At 45.8% G+C, this 17604-nt stretch overlaps 1 protein-coding gene across 4 annotated transcripts in view; it reads right to left on the bottom strand.

The window, feature by feature from the left end:
• SMOC2 (SPARC related modular calcium binding 2) overlaps nt 1-17604 on the bottom strand; it is a 153393-nt gene that overhangs the window by 37281 nt on the left and 98508 nt on the right. For all 4 annotated transcript variants that reach the window (XM_073894238.1, XM_073894239.1, XM_025866465.2 and 1 more), the window contains exons 8-9: nt 6674-6860; nt 967-1049 (exon numbers count right to left, since the gene is read on the bottom strand). In XM_073894238.1, coding sequence (XP_073750339.1) covers nt 967-1049; nt 6674-6860 — 270 coding nt within the window. The remainder of the gene's footprint in view (nt 1-966; nt 1050-6673; nt 6861-17604) is intronic.

Here is a 17604-nt window from a genome sequence, read left to right as displayed (position 1 = left end):
ACCACACTTTTCTAAGCGCAATTTATCCGGACTTGGGATAAGACTAAGATCAAATACGTGCTCTGAGCTAAGGACATCAGAGAATGGTTTTCATGGTCTCCGAGGCATTGGCTAAACACACACAATCTGGAGATATTTAAAAGAAAAAGAAAGAGAACCAAAGAGAAATAAAATAGCAACTAGCTTTGAAGCATCTTACAGATGCCATCAAATTCACCCCATGATGTCAGAGCTGTGCCCCTAAACTCCTTGATCTCATGAGATGAGCCAAACTGCAGGACGCTCACCTGCCGGGTGGGCTGGGCCACCTCAATCACCGCCACCGCTCTTAATCCTACGTACATTCCTGGAGGGACTCGGGGTCCAACAAAGGCTTTAGGTTTAACTAGTAAAGTCATCATCATTTTTGGTGCATCATAAACACTTTTGTGCTTTTTGATGAAAGATAACATCCATAAAACATTTTCTGTGAACATATTGTTAATAATTATAAGATTAAACTCACTGCCTCTGTTTAATTTGAAATACTTCTTTGTAATTAAACTCACTTGCTATAAAGACTGAGCTCATGTTTTATTAAAACCTAAACTTCAGCTTCTTGAACTATTGATTCAATTCAAAAGGAATGCCAGAAAATGACATTTGAATTATTGCTTTCTTTTAGGGAAAAGAATTAAAGGATCCTTTGGTTTAGAAGCTCTGATTTCAGAGGACATTGTTTGCTTCTCTGGGTCTTAGACTTGGCACTTGAGCGTTGCTGGCCACAGGCTGAAGCTGACCTGTGCGTGCCCTGTGCGTGCTCCCCGGGGACCCTGCACGTCTGCCGACCGCAGGCCCCTGGGGAGGAGGTCCCTGGTTGACTGCTCTGAGGCCACTGCCCTCCCCACTGGGAACAGAGCTGGAGAAATTCTTTCTCGTTCTAAACCTGCGAGAAAGCTCAGAGCGGGGGTCGATGTCTCCACTCACCTTGGAGCTGGCGGCCCTTGTACAAATCCCTTGTTTTGGTTGGGTGAGCCCTGGCTGTGTTATCGCATTTCGGCTGTTCGTACCTGTGAGGAGGGAAGAAGGGGAAGACGGGTTTGACACTTGGAGGAGGGTGCTTTCTTCCGTTCCTCAGGTGCTCATGCAAAGGCACCCGCCATGGGCCTGCAGCACACGTGTGGCATCGACTTCTCCCGACTTAGGGCCGTTTTTGACCTCTGTGACAATTTACTATAATAAGCTTATTTTTCACAGTCAATAGGAAGGAGCACACTGCATAGGGCTCTGCCTCTGCATCCAGTTTCTGAAACAAATCTTAAACAGGGGCTGCCGAACACCCCACTTCCCCACCTCTACCTGTTCCGGGACTCCACACGGTTCAGAGGGGAGGGGCCGGGGGGAGGGGGGCCAGCGGGTGCGGCCCAGGAAAGAAGGCAAAGTCTCAGAAGTTTAGATTTATGTATTACTGCAAGACCAGTTAAATCTTACTCTGATTCAGGAGGCTGCAAAAGGTTGTCCCTGTATTAACAGGAAGGGAAGGGGAGGGGAGGGGAGGTCGGGGAGGGGGAGAGAGAGAGAGAGAGAGAGAGAGAGAGCGCGCGCTACGTGGCGCCCCACGTCCAGTGAACAGAAACTGCAGAGAAGGCCTGACAGGTGGGTCCTGACATGGGCAGGGGTGTGGGTGCTGCTGATGCACCCCTCACGAGAGGGCTCCGTGGTGATTCTGGAGCGGACGGGACCCAGGGCCCCTCTCCTTCACGGGCTTCCCATGCAGGCCCAGGGCAACAGCGGGTGCTCTTGGGTGGCTCTTCGGAAACGCCTGTGGTCTGGGCACTGGGTACCACAGACGGGGAGACCCGGGCCACGTGGAGAACCGCCCCCGTCCGGTGGGGACACTGACAGAGAGAACCTGCCGCCCCCAGCTCCCCATGTAGTCTGACGGGCGGACAGTGTGAGCCAGTGGGCAGGGCTGCAGGTGGAATGTTCTGGACTGAAGGCCCGCTGATTTCCAGGAAGTGAGCAAGGTTCATTGGCTCCTCACCAGCCATGCTGCCCCATCTTCCTTTCTTACTCCCCAAGAAAGGGCTGGGAGCTCATACTTACTTCACAGGGATCATTTCAGATTCTTACTTTTCCTTACTTTTTGTTTTCCCATCACAGGAAATAAAAGAGAATGAAATGTGTCCCCGAGGGACACATTGTAAGTGTCCTTGCCCTGGTGGCCTGGCGGGGCTGGCCGGCTGCGGCTGAAACAGAGCCAGGGGCCCCGCGCCCCTCCCGGCCCTCCCACCCGGAGTAGCCTCTTGGATGCCAGAGAATGTAACACCCACTCCCGCAAACGTAATATGTCTTTTTGAAATGCTGTTTTTGAAATTAAAGAGTCCCTGACACACTCCGGCACATAGTTAAGCTATCACGTTTTAACCAGTAGCCATTAGCTCATATTCTTTTGAAATGCAGTTCGGTACAGACAGCAGAGGGAACCACAGTCATGAGAATGTGAGCGAGGGGTGAGGGGACCCACACCTCCTTGACCAGGGTGACTCCTCGCCCCGCTGCAACTGTAGCAGGGCCGCCGATGAGAGCCGAACATTCGCCACGAGAAAATGAGCAAAAGCAGCCTGCTCACGGAGGGTCACTCCTGTGTCCACGGACACATGCTAAATTTGGAGAACTCTCACAATGCAGGCTCTGGGCCAGTGTCTGTGGGGTTGGAATAGGTCCGACTTGGCACCTACGCTAGCAGTGGCATCTTCACAGCTGAAGGCCCACGAAATGTGAGCTGTAAAAAGACAAGCAGGTGTCCCAGCTCCTGATGGATGACGTGGAAACTCAAGCGCCCAGCCGTTCTTGGGGATGTCCCATTTGCAGGAATATGAGAGTGCCCCTCGGGGACGGCCACGGGCTACTCTGTTGGGTTAGAAGCTGAACTAGTAATAGGAACTCTGTGTGGAGCCTCCAAAATGCTAGAAGTCAGCACCAGCATCCTTCACCTGGGTGATAAGAGGCCATATCATTCCTAAACCCCCATTCTGAATCTTTAACTTTGCAGCAACCTGGAAGCTAGCCACACTGGTCATTCTGGTTTTGTTCCAAACTTGACCTGGAGATGCCTTAAGAATCCCAGCACTATGCTGACATGAAAAATGTACATTTAAATGATAGTATTCTGCCTCTTTTAAGAATACTGGGAAATGCCTTAACTTGCAGAAATGGCAATCTCAAGAAATAGAACTAAGGCCTTTGAAGTCTCAAATAAAAGAAATCCAAATTTAGTGTTGACATCCATCACATTCTTTTCAATAGTGTTGAACTTATTTGTATGAAAACAATGAACATCCCTTGACTATCTGCTTGCCCATCAGATGCCAGGCTTTCTGCCAGGGAGAAATGCATGTCATGCTCACATGGCCACGTGCATTCGACCAGTGAGAGAGGCGGTCTGTGGAGTCAGGGGACAGGGCAGCCCGGAGGCGAGGTAAGAACAGCCTGAAGCCAGTGGCAGGTGGTGAGCCCTTCATCGGCCATCAAGACGGTGAAAGAGGAATCTCTCCGTTCTGGGAGCTAATGCAGTAGCTAGCAACCAGCTTGCTACATGCTTAGCCTGACAGCCCGTTCCAGCTCTCCCCACGACCCAGCAGTGGCCGGGCTGGAACCTACCACTCTCCTCCCAGATCCTATTGTGCCACGCATGGCAGGGCCTCACGCAGGTGCCTGGGCCCCAGCCCACAGGCAGTCTGTACACCGTAGCCAAGATGTTATTTTTGACACCAAAAAGCAGGAGGACCAGGACGCGCTTCTGTCCCTGGTCCAACTCATGTTTCTACCCAGGTGATTAACCCAACTAGAGACTCTGTTAGAAGGAAGCTGCTGTCTACCTTGGCTGGCAAACAGCATACGTTCACGGTCCTCAGCACAGTCTACAACAAAACCCATGCATTTAAATTATCTTGCTTGGTGACATGAGGAAAAGGGAGCTGGCTTATAATGACAATGCATTTTATATTTATGGCTTCTTTCTGTCTTGGATTTTTATTCTTCCCCATCGGCACATGTAAATAGGATAATTGAGGGAGAAAACCTGAATTGTCTACCCAAATATAAAGAAAAACCATAAAGTATCTCTCTAGAACTGCTTATTTCAGGAAATCACAAGAAAGTAGCATGAATGCAACAGAGGGTACTTAGGCAGTAATGTGGAGGACTTCCTGCAACTGTGCTGGCCAGTCACAGAGAACCAGCGGTAGGAGTGGGTTGGTGAAGCTGAACAGCAGCTTACCAGACAGCCCTTAATGTTGATAATTTTGATTGATTTCCCAACATCCATGTCTCCCTAGAGATCAATTTAAACTAATTCCATTTTTCTTGCCAGTGATGGGTTTAGTCATGGTCATATGATCCGATTCTGGCCAATAATCCATGCATTAAGTTTGCTAGGGGACTTTTAGGGAAGGTTGTTCGGCTTCCTAAGAAAGAGAGAGGTGGGCGGTGTATCCTCTGAGCACTGTGGTGTCTAGATGAGATGCCCAGATCTCCGCAGCCATCCTGTGACCATGAGAAGAGTCTGTCCAAGGGCAGATACAACTGTGTCCTCAAGTAACATCACCAAATCACAGTGTCAACTGAAACGGAGCTTTCTCCATCTCTGTAATTCTTACCTGAAGTAATAGAGTCCCTTGTTTATGCCTACTTGTCAGATTTACCACTATTAGAAATGGAAAACTTCCTAATTGATACACCCTACCTTTGGGCCAAAACAACTGGATTCTGGCGCAGGGCCCTCCATTGTGCAGGGCAGTGCTCACTGCCTCTGTCTGGACTGTGCTCCCACAGACATCCGTCAGATTGCCCCCAGCATCTTCAGGACTTGACTCCAACATCAGCTTTCCAGGGAGTTCCCCTGGCCATTCAATTCAAGTTGACCGCCCCACCCCCACCCTCAGCATGCCCTCTCCTATTTCTGGTTTATTTTCCTCCAGAACACTTGTCATTCACCAGCATATTTACTTACAGCTGGTGCATCTACTTATGTGCTTTACCTATAGTCTGTTTCCTTCCATTGGAACATAAGCCCTATGGAAGCAAGGATTTTTGTCCATTTTGTTTCCTGTACAGCCCCCACGCCCAGAACAGTATGCACAACAGTGAGGGCACCGGGGTGGTGGCCCTGTCCCAGGCCTGGTGCCAAACGTTGGCCACAATGGCCCTTCCCCCATCAGCAGTAGGCCAGTCTGGGGGTGACAGTCTGACCAATTCAAGCGAGGGGAGGCCCCCTGAGGGTCTGTGGGGAAGGCTATCCTTGCTGTCAGAAAGAAGCACCAACTATGTTGGATCATGCTTCTAGAAACCCTGTCAGGGATAAGGTCAAAAAGCAAGCCAGTAAGTCAAAGATGGCAGAGCAGGGAGAATAAAAAAATGGCTTATTGAAGTATGCCCTTGAGCTGCTGAGATAATCTGAACTTCCCTTCACCTTTGAGGTGTGTGAGTTGTTAAGACTTGAGGCCGGCTGGATGTGAGGCCTTCCCTTTTGCTGCAGTGGGAAGTGGTACCATTTGCTCTTTCCCTGACATTTCCCAAGCAGGAGAGAAAGTCTCTGAGAGAGGAGACCTGCCCTGTCGGTCAGTGCTCTTTTCTCAGTCCCTAGAATAGTGATGGGCTATTGCTGACCATCAGCATTTGGGAAGGAAGGAAGGAAGGAAGGAAGGAAGGAAGGAAGGAAGGGAGAGAGGAAGGAAGGAAGGAAGGAAGGAAGGAAGGAAGGAGGGGAGGAAGGAAGGAAGAAAGGAAGGAAGGAAGGAAGGAAGGAAGAAAGGAAGGAAGGAAGGAAGGAAGCGTTGGTAAATGGATGGATGGATGGATGGATGGATGGATGGATGGATGGATGGATGGAGTGTTTCCTCCTTGAAATGTCTCATGGTCACACTTGAAAAATTGGGGGAAATAATTTAGGAAGTGTCAAAATGCCTGTGCCTAGGTGCTAGAGATGAAACCAGTAGCTAAATTTAATAACTTTTGAGACATAATATTTTCGTACATTTGTAAATTATTTTATACAAATCTATTAACATTCAAAGATCAATTCATATAACAAAGAACTGCAAACACATCTTCACTCATGTTTTTACAAATTCCGTGAGTAGTTTGTGTGCTTCAGGTGTGATTATGCAACCGTTTGCTCAAACTCACTCAAAACAGGAGTGAATAAATTTTTGGATCTCAGACCCTTACAGTGATTGTTGCTCTCGCCTTAGCACACTGTCTTTATTTTTATGCTATAGAAAGCCATTTCAGCTTGTGTAATGCTTGGCTCCCTTTGCCAAAACCAGAAGCTCAAGGAAGCTGCAGGTGATGTCTGAGAGCCTCCCACGCCAGATCCCCAAGCCAGCTTTCACAATCCCAGCCTGCGGGAATAATAACGACAGGAGCAAGCATTGCGTAAAGACCTCAGCCTGCAGGCTCCCTGCTGTCATTCACACAGGCAGCTCCTGGCGGCCGTCAGAGATGGTCTCCTCCAGCTTCCGACGGGCAGCGCCGCTAGGTTCCACAGGCACCCCGTGCAGGGGAGTGAGCACATGGCCAGCACGGTCCAGCGGCCAAGCGAGGTCTGGGTGCCGGGCATCCACGTCAGCGGCACCCGCAAGGACCTGCCTTCCCCGTCTCCTCCCTCCCCGGACCATGGGCGCAGCTTTACCTGGTGGATGTGCCGGGGATGGGGCGTCCAGTGTCCACCAGGACGCACCAGCAGTAGCCGGTGGAGGGGTGACACTGTACTGGCTTGTAAAGGCCGCCGTGGGCGCACTCAGGGATCACCACATTGTCGTTCTTGGGCTGCCTGGCCTCTTCCAGGGCCGACTGCTGCTCCTGGTCGCAGGAGGACGCTGGGGGGAGGAAAGACAGAGGTGTGAGCAGGCAGCGCACGGCGGGCCCATGCGGAGCCCCTGAGGGTGCGACCAGAAAGCTGCAGGGAACCGGGAAGGAAGGGGCAGGGGCTGGCCAGTCGGAGGGCTCAGGAGGCAGGCAGCGCACGGCGGGCCCATGCGGAGCCCCTGCGGGTGCGACCAGAGAGCTGCAGGGAACCGGGAAGGAAGGGGCAGGGGCTGGCCAGTCGGAGGGCTCAGGAGGCAGGCAGCGCACGGCGGGCCCATGCGCCCCTGTGCCCATTCCTGTTACAGGTTCTGGACGCACCACTGGACTGCATGAAAATCAGGACATCAGCCGGCATCCAGGTCTCAGTCTGGGTTGTAAGCGCTGAGGCCCTTTGTAAGCATTTTCAAACATTCTTTTGCAATCAGTGCTGGACCTAGAATCATTTTCTACTTCTTTCAGTGTTGTCACCAACTTTTATTTAAGATGATGCTGAAGCGGAGGGAGTGAAAGCCTATGCGCCCGGATTATTTCTGAGCACAGTGGAACCCCATCTCAGCAGACGGGGAGCCCAGGGCCACACGTGGCGGAAACAGCCCCAGTGTGTAGGTAGCACAGCGAATCCCAGAAATGACAGTGGAAACACTTGCTGTTATTCTAACAGCATCTAACACTCACGTAACAAAACAGCTGCAAGAGTTTTCCACGCACTAGAACTGCCCTCATTCATTTCATGGGTTTTCTCATTTAGCCACTTGGTAGGTGAGGAAACAGAGGAATGCACAAGTCATGTGGGGAAGGCCGCACAGTTAGGGCGGGGCTGGCCCAGAACGCGGATCCAGCCTGTCGAACTCAGAAGCACGCAGTCTGATAGCTCTGCCAGCCGGCGGCCCACTGCCTCTGGGAAGATGGAAGTCTCACGTCATCTGTGTAACACTGACTTAAATAAGCCATCTGCAAAACAGTATGGCGGTTCCTCAAAAAGTTAAATACAGAACCACCCGACCCAGCAACTGCACTTCTGGGTGTTTACCCAAAGGATATGAAAACACTAATTCAAGGACACCTGCACCCCGATGTTTATAGCAGTGTTATCAACAATAGCCAAACTATGGAGAGAGCCCAATGTCTATCGACTGATGAATGGATAAAGAAGACGTGGTATATACACAATGGAATATTATTCAGCCATAAAAGAGAATGACATCTTTTTGCTGCATTTGCAATGATGGGGATGGAGCTGGAGAGTATGAGGCTCAATGAAAGGAGTCAGTCAGAGAAAGACAAATACCTTATGATTTCACTCATATGTGGAATTTAAGAAACAAAACAAATGAACATGGGGGGGGAAAGAGAGAGAGAAAAACCAAGAAGCAGACTCTTAACTACAGAGAACACACCAATGGTCACCAGAGGGGAGGTGGGTGGGGCGTTGGGGGAAACAGGTGTTGGGGATGAAGGAGGGCACCTGTGATGAGCACCAGGTGATGTATGGAAGCGATGAATCATTACATTGTACACCTGACAGTAATGTAACACTGTGTTAACTAACTGGAATTTAAATTAAAATTTGGAGAAAAAAAGAAAGCTCTAAAAGTAAGCATATCTCACAGGGTATCCACACTCTAGCATCACAACAAAGTGAGTCCTATCTACTCAGTAGTCCTCCGATGGTAATGAGCTTGAGTCAAATAAAACATGGAGAATACTTTATCCTTCACTATAAAGTCACATGTGGTTTAAAATATAATTTAGAAATAATCAGCATATTCCAAATGTTCCTCTTCTGGATCTTTCCAGCCTAAATACATGACAATAAACATTAACACTGGCAAATTAAATCACCCTTCTCACACATTTTAAAGAAAATGTGGGCATGTGTCTCAGGTTTGCCTTTAGAATGGGGTTTCTCCGGGTGTGGCCTCTGGACCACTGAGCTGGAAGCAGGTCGAACGAGCATCCGGAGGCACAGCCACTCACCCTCTGACCCCAAGAGGCTTGAGGTCAAAGCTAGTCACAGAGCTGCCATGTCTCGGAGGCGGGAGTGGTCGGGCCTCCCAGTCACAGAGGAGCTGCCGAGAACTGAGCCCTGTGTTCACGGTCATGCACGCGGCTAACCACAGAGCGGCTCTCCACCCCAGGGCCCACACACCCAAGAGCACACCCGCCCTCACCCGGAGCTGTCCTGTGGCATCTAGAAAAGACATTCTTTTGCTTTCACATTTCTCCTTACAAAGGAAAATAAAATAGAATGATGCACTGAGTGAATATATTTGATATAAAAATCTCTACAGCACTTTCCTACTTATGAAGTGATCTTCCATAAATTATGCTTTAGTCTGCTTAGGAACTAGCTAGCTACAATTTACAGGGATTTTTATGACTGTAAATGTGACATCAAACAGGTGGAAACCACTGAGAGGCTGAGAAAGAGCGTGTTCCTGCATTGGTGCCAGGAGGCTGGAGCCTGGAGGTAGGGCTGCGCTCCTATGGAGGACGAGCACCTGCCTCCGGCCCCGCCACGAGGTCGAGAGTTAGATGTGCAAAGCGTGACTACAGACCGTGTTTCAGAAGTGTTAGCTATTATTTCCACTACTCCCCCAATGCTAAAAGAGTGTGTCTGACCTAGAACAGGCACTCAGTAAATTTCTTTTTAGATAATAAACCATAGTTATGATATTAATAGTTGGAAAACTATCCAGATTTTAGCTTCTCTAGCAGCTCCTTGTACTACATGTGGGTAATCATACAGGGAATTTTGTGATTAGTCCCTTACTGACATTACAAATGCTATTAGATTTTTTTTAAACCATATGCATTTCTGTATATGTACCAGAAAAACACAGAAATGTTGCCTCTTAGATCCTCCTCCATGTTCCTACTTGAAAAGTGTGTTCCCTCCCATGGCCTCCTAGACTGAACACAGCCTCCTGAAACCCAAACTTAGGGCAACGCAGTTACGTTTTCTGTTGGTGAAGGCCATAATGGAGGAAGAAGAGCTTTAGACAAACTACTGACGACCCTTGGGAACAGAGGCTAAACAGAAGCATGATTTCTGCATTGGAAAGTGGCCTTCCCCACCAGGACGTTCCCAGCCCCAGGGAACCTGACCACTGGTTCTACACCAGCTCACACTGGGGCCACAAGAACGGCACAATCACCCCTTGTTCCATGAGGGACACCAAGCACTTACAAAGGGAGGTAAATGGGGAGCAAAGCAGCATAAGTAATATTTCACCACAAATCTGGAAGCTTTCAATCACTGAGACACACAGGAGAACAGCTTCAAAAGGGACCCAAAGAGACGGGTCTTGAGGAAGGTCCAGAAACATGTCGATAAGACCCCACAAAGCATTAGAAAAGGACACAGGGAAGAGAGGCCCTTTCTGAGAGAACAGAGCAGTCGGGATGGAAACAAGGAAACTCAGAAGGAGAGCCTGGCCCGAGGAATATGGTGACCAGGCGAATGCCCTAAAACATGACATGGAGGTGCCAATGTCTGCAGCCAGCCAGATCCGTCAGGTTACAGGGGCCACCAAAGTTGGGGTTTTAAAATAATGATATTATTAGAAGTTAGATTTAATCCATTCCAAGTAATGTCCATCAATGGAGAAAAATAAAGTTTGGGATTCTGGAAAATAACTCAGCAAGAAAATAAAATAATTAATGCATACAAAATTCAAGATATAATGTCCAGTTTAATACAATAGACACAAATATTTCAGTTTTCTTTCCTATTCAGCAGGGCTTTACTGCTATAATTTTCTCTTACACTAAATGTTGAAGAGTTAATGTATGAAGGAAGACAGACTGAAAAGGAAAAAAAAAAACGAATAGAAGGAGTTTTAATGTGAGGTCATAGAAAGGGCCAAGGAAGGTGTGATGTGTCAGAAGTCACTGCATCTGTCCAAGAGGAACTGCCCAAAGAGAGTCCCCACTTGGGAAATATGCCACAGGAAGAAGAAAAGTTGAGATGTTATTTAGAACTGATGACTGGGTTGAAAGGATATTCTTCTAATTAAAGAGGTGGGGAAAAGAGCCTTGGAGATAAATGAGGCTCCTGTCCTGCGGAATTAGGAAAAGGGCGTAGAAGCCTCCCCGTGCAGCTGTGGGGTGGGGGCAGGACAGGAGCGTGCTTCTGAGCCCGCGCCGTGGCATCAGGGAAAAGGTCAGGTCTTGGAGTCGGAGTCAGGCTCCCGGCTTTTCTGGGTCCCGCAGTCTCTCGTCTGACCAATTTCAGCAAAAATCGAATCCCACGTCCTCGTTTACACCCATCCTGCCTGCCTCCCAGGATGACTGTGACTGAGCACGGTGACACATACAGAGTGATAGGTTCTATATGAACCTAAAGTGTTACCAATATCGAGAGCAAGATTTACATAACCCACGAGGCAGAGAGACACAAGGATTAAGAAGAACAAGACTCATAGCCCAAAAGAAAATTTAGATGCATTCAATATCATGCATGTAGATATTTTTTTAAATCACCTATTCCAGCATCAGAATGGTGAAATACTAGATTTTTCTATAATTGGCGGATTCATCAATGCCCACGTTCACATGACATTATCCTACTAATGACCTGGCGCACCCAGTAATGATATATAAAGAAGCCTCAAGTTATTGATAGGAGTTGAAACAGCTGAGGATATTTCTGCTACACGTTCTGCACTTTCTGTGTCTGGTCAGAGAGGAAACTCCTCAGCCCTCAACATTACACACACAATTCATCATGCCGCCAAATCCCAACATTCTCTACAGAAGAGCAGCCTTCCATTCAGTTTATCAGATCCGTTCTCATCCAGGCCACTGGCTTTCAGCAATCTAGACGGTTCTGCTCTTGCAATGACTTCACCGGTTGCCTCGCTGACCCTTTGAGCCTGTGTGGGAAGGCGTTAACTCTTCAACACAACTGCAATGATTGCATTGAACTTCTTTCCTAGCTCACTCCACTTACTGTTGTATGGTTCTGAGCAGTCGTGCTCTCTCTCGCTCTACGAGCTTGCCAATGTGTGTGGCTCAGCTACATGACCCCCTGGGCCACACACTCCGTTCTGAGCAGACTCCTGAGAGGTAATTAGCACTTTGGAGATAGTCTGCCTCAACAGTTTTCCATTAAAATATTAAACTAGAAACATGAGTACAATCCTAATTTGTTTCTACACATTTTAATTTCTACAATCATATAACAATTCTGTATTTTTAAAAAACTACCTCTGTAAATTCAGTTGGATTGAAAAAATTAGTTAATTTTAAAAAATTATTTTATTTCTCAAACTAGCAATAGATTTTGGTGATTTAAAATGTGTCTGACAGTGTGTTCAAATAATCTGACAACCAAAGGCAAATTAGATTATAACAAACAGCTGGAGGACATTTATGAACTTAAAGGGAGAAAAAAACCTCTGAATTGATGATCTCATTAACTGTATACCACTTGATTTTAGGAGGATGATGCCCAAAGCATTTTTAAAGGAATCACATCCATTCTAAAAACAAAACAAAACAAACAAACAAACAAAAAAACCAAAAAAGAGAACTTTGGGTTTGGCTACATTTCAAGAATATGCAGGCTGCATATGTTAAGTTCTTTTGCCTAGCTCACCTCCTAAGAGTTTCACATTAATATTTAGGGTTTCATTGTTTACTTTCTAACAGGCACAGAATCCTGAAAAGCTCCTTAAAAAACTAAAATACTTGAAACTATGTCTTTGCCCGTCCCCAAGTCCACCGCCATAGACACGGAATTCTGACACCCGCAGCTCATCACGAGGTTCTAGTTACTTCTTCTTGACTCTGTTTCTTCCTTGTTCCATTCTTAGTTATCTGTACACTTTGCAAGGACTCCACCCCTGGTCCCACATCCTCCACAACAGAGTTGCTATTGTTTGTGTTGTTGAGGAGAGTGCTGCCCAGCTGTTGGCTGGTTGGTTGGTTGGTACTGTTGTTTTTTGTTAAGGGATGCTGTGCTCCTCTATCCATACAATAATCTGCTCTTGGAACATTTTGTTTTCTAAGATATACCTTGTTATTAAAGAATTCCATAGAGGGCGCCTGGGTGGCTCAGTTGGTTAAGCGACTGCCTTCGGCTCAGGTCATGATCCTGGAGTCCCGGGATCGAGTCCCACATCGGGCTCCCTGCTCAGCAGGGAGTCTGCTTCTCCCTCTGACCCTCTTCCCTCTCGTGCTCTCTATCTCTCATTCTCTCTCTCAAATAAATAAATAAAATCTTAAAAAAAAAAGAATTCCATAGAATTGTTATTTAATAGTAACCAATACCCTTAGAGTTCTTCAGAAACTATTTGCAGGTATTGAAAGTGTGCCTATCCATTACCCTAATAGTTCTTGCTCATTGTATTTACATTAACTTATATCTAATTTACACTGATAGATTCTATATTCTATTTACTCTCATCTAGTTTACTTCTATAAATGAAGAGGCAATTCAGCAAATTTAATATTCAAAGTCAGCATTGTTACTTAAATCTCTGGTAATCCTTCCAAAAATATGGCAGGCTGCGTAACATGGAATGGAGAAGATTAAACAAGATAAGGAGAAACACAGAGTCAAGACTCCGTTTAGTCTGATCTGGCCTACAGCTTTAGGGAAGTCATGTGAATTACAGGAATCATTTGCCAAATGGCATCTTACCAGTGTAACTCCTCATAAGATGGAATAATACATGTGTGTATTTAGAAAGAAGGATGAGGTGTCTTGCAAAATTGAAGGGATTATTTAAAATACTAGAAATAATACTCAGTAACTCTTTCAGATATTTTAATAACGTTATGCCCTACATTAAAATGTTTTCAGTTATAGTAAAACTATCCATTTGTAGGCAAAGAAAATTTAGGTGTTCACTTTTATTAAGGTAAACCACTCTGTCAATTAAATGGCAAAACTCCCAGAAAACTGGTATTAGAAGAAAACCTTCTCTATCTGCTAAAAAGCATATATTTTAAAACCCACAGCTAACATCAGATTTAATGATAAAAGACTGAACGTTTTCACTCTAAGATTGGAAATAGTCTCACCACTTCTATTTGTCATTACGCTGGGTACCCCAGGCAAGGCATTAAAGGTAAGAAATAGAAACACAGAAAGATTGGAAATAAAAAATGTGGAACTTTCTTTAATCACATGAGATAGAATTATGCATGTAAGAAGGATCTAAACCCTCTACAAAGAAAAAAACTGCTAGATTTAATAAGTGAACACAGTGAAGTCTCAATGTATAATGTCAATATACAAAAATCACCTGTAATTCTATGTAGTAGCAATGAAAAACTAGAAGATAAAATGTTTAAATGGCATTTCCAATAACATCAAAAACATGAAATAAATCTATGAAAAGATGTGCAAGACATTGAAAAAGCACTGATGAGTAAAATGAAAGGAAGCCAACACAAATGGAAAGAGGTGTACCATGTTCATGGGTCAGAAGACTCAGGGATGTTATAATGTTCATTCTCTCCAAATTGCTCTGGGGTTTCAACACAAGTTCTGTCAGAGTCCTAGGAAGCTCTGGGCCCCCGGGCGGCTCAGTCAGTTAAGCATCTGCCTTCAGCTCAGGTCGTGATCCCAGGGGCCTGGGATCAAGTCCCAAGGAGCCTGCTTTTCCCTCTGTCTCTGCCTCTCTGTTTCTCATGAACAAATAAATAAAATATTAAAAAAAAGAAACAAGGGGATACATAGTACATTATGCTATTTATATGAAACTCTAGCCCAGGTAAAAGTAACATAGAATAATGGAAAAACAGGAGTTACCTCTGAGAAGGCACTGACCCAGAAAGGCCTGAGGGAGCTTGCCCATGTGATGGAGATCATCTTGGTCTCGATGGAGTGTGAGCTACATGGGCATCCCCACTTGTCAAAGCTCATCTCACCGAACACATCCCACTGGTCTGTGCATCTCACTACATATAAATTTCCTCAATAAACAAAACAATACTTAAATGAGTTTTTAAGTAAAAAAAAAAGTTTTTAAAATAAGAATAAAATAGGAATTCTAAGATATGAGAAAATATTGGTCACAATTTAAATGGCAGCATATTCTTCCTTTTTTTGGTCTGTCTTGCGATGGACAGTGCCTCGAATCAGTGATGTACAAAATACATGTGAAAGCCCACAGCCAGTCCCCAGGAAGTGGTGCTTAATGAGCGTTTGGTCTTTTCCTTCTTTTTCCAGGAGGACTTGGTGTCCCATTATCTATACATGCTACAAAACAAAGAACTCTTAGCATGAAATATGGCATAAAGAACAGGACATGAACATCTACAGGCTGAGTGGGACTCTAGACCTGTAGTGTAAACTTTGTCCATAATAACTCTTGGGCCGCCAAGTACTGACTTAATTGGTTAAAGAGAGTTTCCCTTAAAAGTGTGAATAAGACCAGCAGAAACTCTGTTGGGTCTCATGTCCAAAGGACCCTGATTAACTTTGGTGTCAATCTGTTCTGTAAGAGCCCCCAAGTTAGAAGCAATTTTCCTGTCTGGTCCGATGTGTCACATAAACAACCCCTGCATCAACCCCTCCTCCTCACTTCCCCCGTATGGTCCTCGGTGTCGTCTGTAAGTATCCTCTGCTGGCCCGCAATCTCATTATTATTGGTTGGCCCAACTCCCAAGTGTTCGCAGGCCTGCAGCACTGCTCTGACGTGCATGGACTAGAGCTTGTTTACCTCTGACGGCTCTGCCAAGTCCCAGTTACCACTTCAACCACAGCCTGGGAGGCTGGGAAGGCATTGCTTCCTCAGCCGATTCCCACACTCATCCCTGATGGTGTCTCACCTCCTCCAGTGTCTCCCACTCAGGATAATTGCACACTAACTTCAGGAATCAGTAGATGGCCTTGCTGGCCCATCCTTCTTCCCTCCCTATCAGCAGAGTTTCTGCAGCTTTTCCACACTGGCAGGGAGCCTTCTACTCTGTGAACTACCTGGCTTATGGGATGTCTATAAGCGTCAAGCAAGCTGGGGCTTGGCAGGTGTGTGTGTTTGGACCTGCTTTCCCTGGCTCTTGCTCCAAGAAGAACTTTCCCATTTTCCCACTCAAGGAAGGAGGATGAGACATGTGGAGCAGAGCCCGGCCAAGATCAGCAGGTGCATGAGAAACAAACACTGATCATTGATTGCCACAAACATCCTGGGGTTATTTGTCATGAACCAGTAGCTCTCTATACAACAGTCATTCCAGTGTAAGCTTCCAAAACCAGTATCTCCCATTTTTTTGCATCTCCTCCATTTTGAAAATTCTCTCAAAAAATATTCCTAATTAAGATACCAAATATTTTACTCCAAACATTTTATCACATTCCCTTGTTAGTTCATGACCCTTGCTTTTAATGTGCACACAGTTAATGACATGCTCACTGAGCAGACCTATGCTCAGCAAACACAGTATAGGGGACACTGAGCTACACATGACGATACATGACCATAGAGGGAGGGTCCACGGCAGGAAGTGGACATGTAGGGCAGCAGAGACCTCACTTGGGGGGGGCTCCTGAGCCAAGTTGAGGGACTTCCACAAGCATGGAAAGCCTTATAAGAATTTTAAAGACTGCTATGATCATATTTGTGCTTTAAGAACCCTGGTGGCAAGCTCTTCGATAGAGGACCAACTTAAGACTATCTTACATTTCCTTACCTACAAGGGATAATGAGGCCTTACAATCTGAGGCTACAAGATACATGTGGGGTGAAGTAGTAAACCCTGCAAATATTAGTAAGCCCAGATAAAAATACATAGATGATTTAGCACAAATGCAATAAATGACTAAGTGCCCAATTAAAGGTGTGTCTAGACCACTGTTCTTTGGAAGGCCAAGGATACCCCAATTTACCTCCTGAAGCACTCAGGTGTACATACACACTGATCTGGTCAGTACCCTGGATCAATGATGAGCCTCTCACCTCTGCTCTATTGTTTTAAAATGTATATAAGTGCCACTGGGGCTCATAAAATGTAAGGTACTCTCCATAATACTGCATACACACTGCTTTGTGTGAATATATATGGTCTAACTTGTGGATATTACAAGTTTCACTGCTACATAAAGGGAGGTCTGTGAAGTATTTTGAAGTTTAAAAAGGACTCTACATATACAAGTATTTCAGAGATAAAATATTAAGCAGTTTGTTCAGTAGAATCCCACTTATAAAAACCACGTGAATTTTTGCACATGAGCAGAGACTGGAGATTGATAGTTGAGAACATTTAGTGGCTATGTAGGACTACAAATTTTTCACATATTAACTTCTTTAGTCACATGTTAATTCCATGAGGTGGGATTATTGTCACCATTTTACAAATTCATTGACTGAATCAGAGAAGATAAATCATTTTCCCAGTCTAGGTAACGAGTGGCTGAGAGTGGACTGGAACCAAGCCATCAGGATCCCAAAGTGCTGGTCTGGGGTGAGCTGAGTGATCTGCATTTCTGACAAGTTACCAGATAATGCTAAAACAGGCATATATTTTCATCTGTCACAGATGTCATCAGAGTGGTTTCCATATTGTCTTAGAATTGGATCCCTGGTTTTTACTCATACTGTCTTCATCAGTCATGGAATTTTTGTGGTTTTCATTTTAATTATACAACACAGTTGATCAAAGAAGGCAAAAAATTAAAAAGATAGAATAAAAAGAAATGCACCCTTACAATTTGATTTTCTAGAAATGGCAGATTGGGCCAAGGGAGACCTTGAAACTTACAGTACGAATGGAGTATAATTATCCACAGGTCCACTCTCAGGA

The sequence above is a fragment of the Callorhinus ursinus genome, unplaced genomic scaffold (assembly GCF_003265705.2).
Source record: "Callorhinus ursinus isolate GAN/ISIS: 27379988/994484 unplaced genomic scaffold, GSC_fseal_2.0 scaffold6, whole genome shotgun sequence".
Taxonomy (NCBI): Eukaryota; Metazoa; Chordata; class Mammalia; order Carnivora; family Otariidae; genus Callorhinus; species Callorhinus ursinus.
Note: the sequence above shows the minus strand (reverse complement) of the source record. Positions and strands in the feature narration are given on the sequence as shown.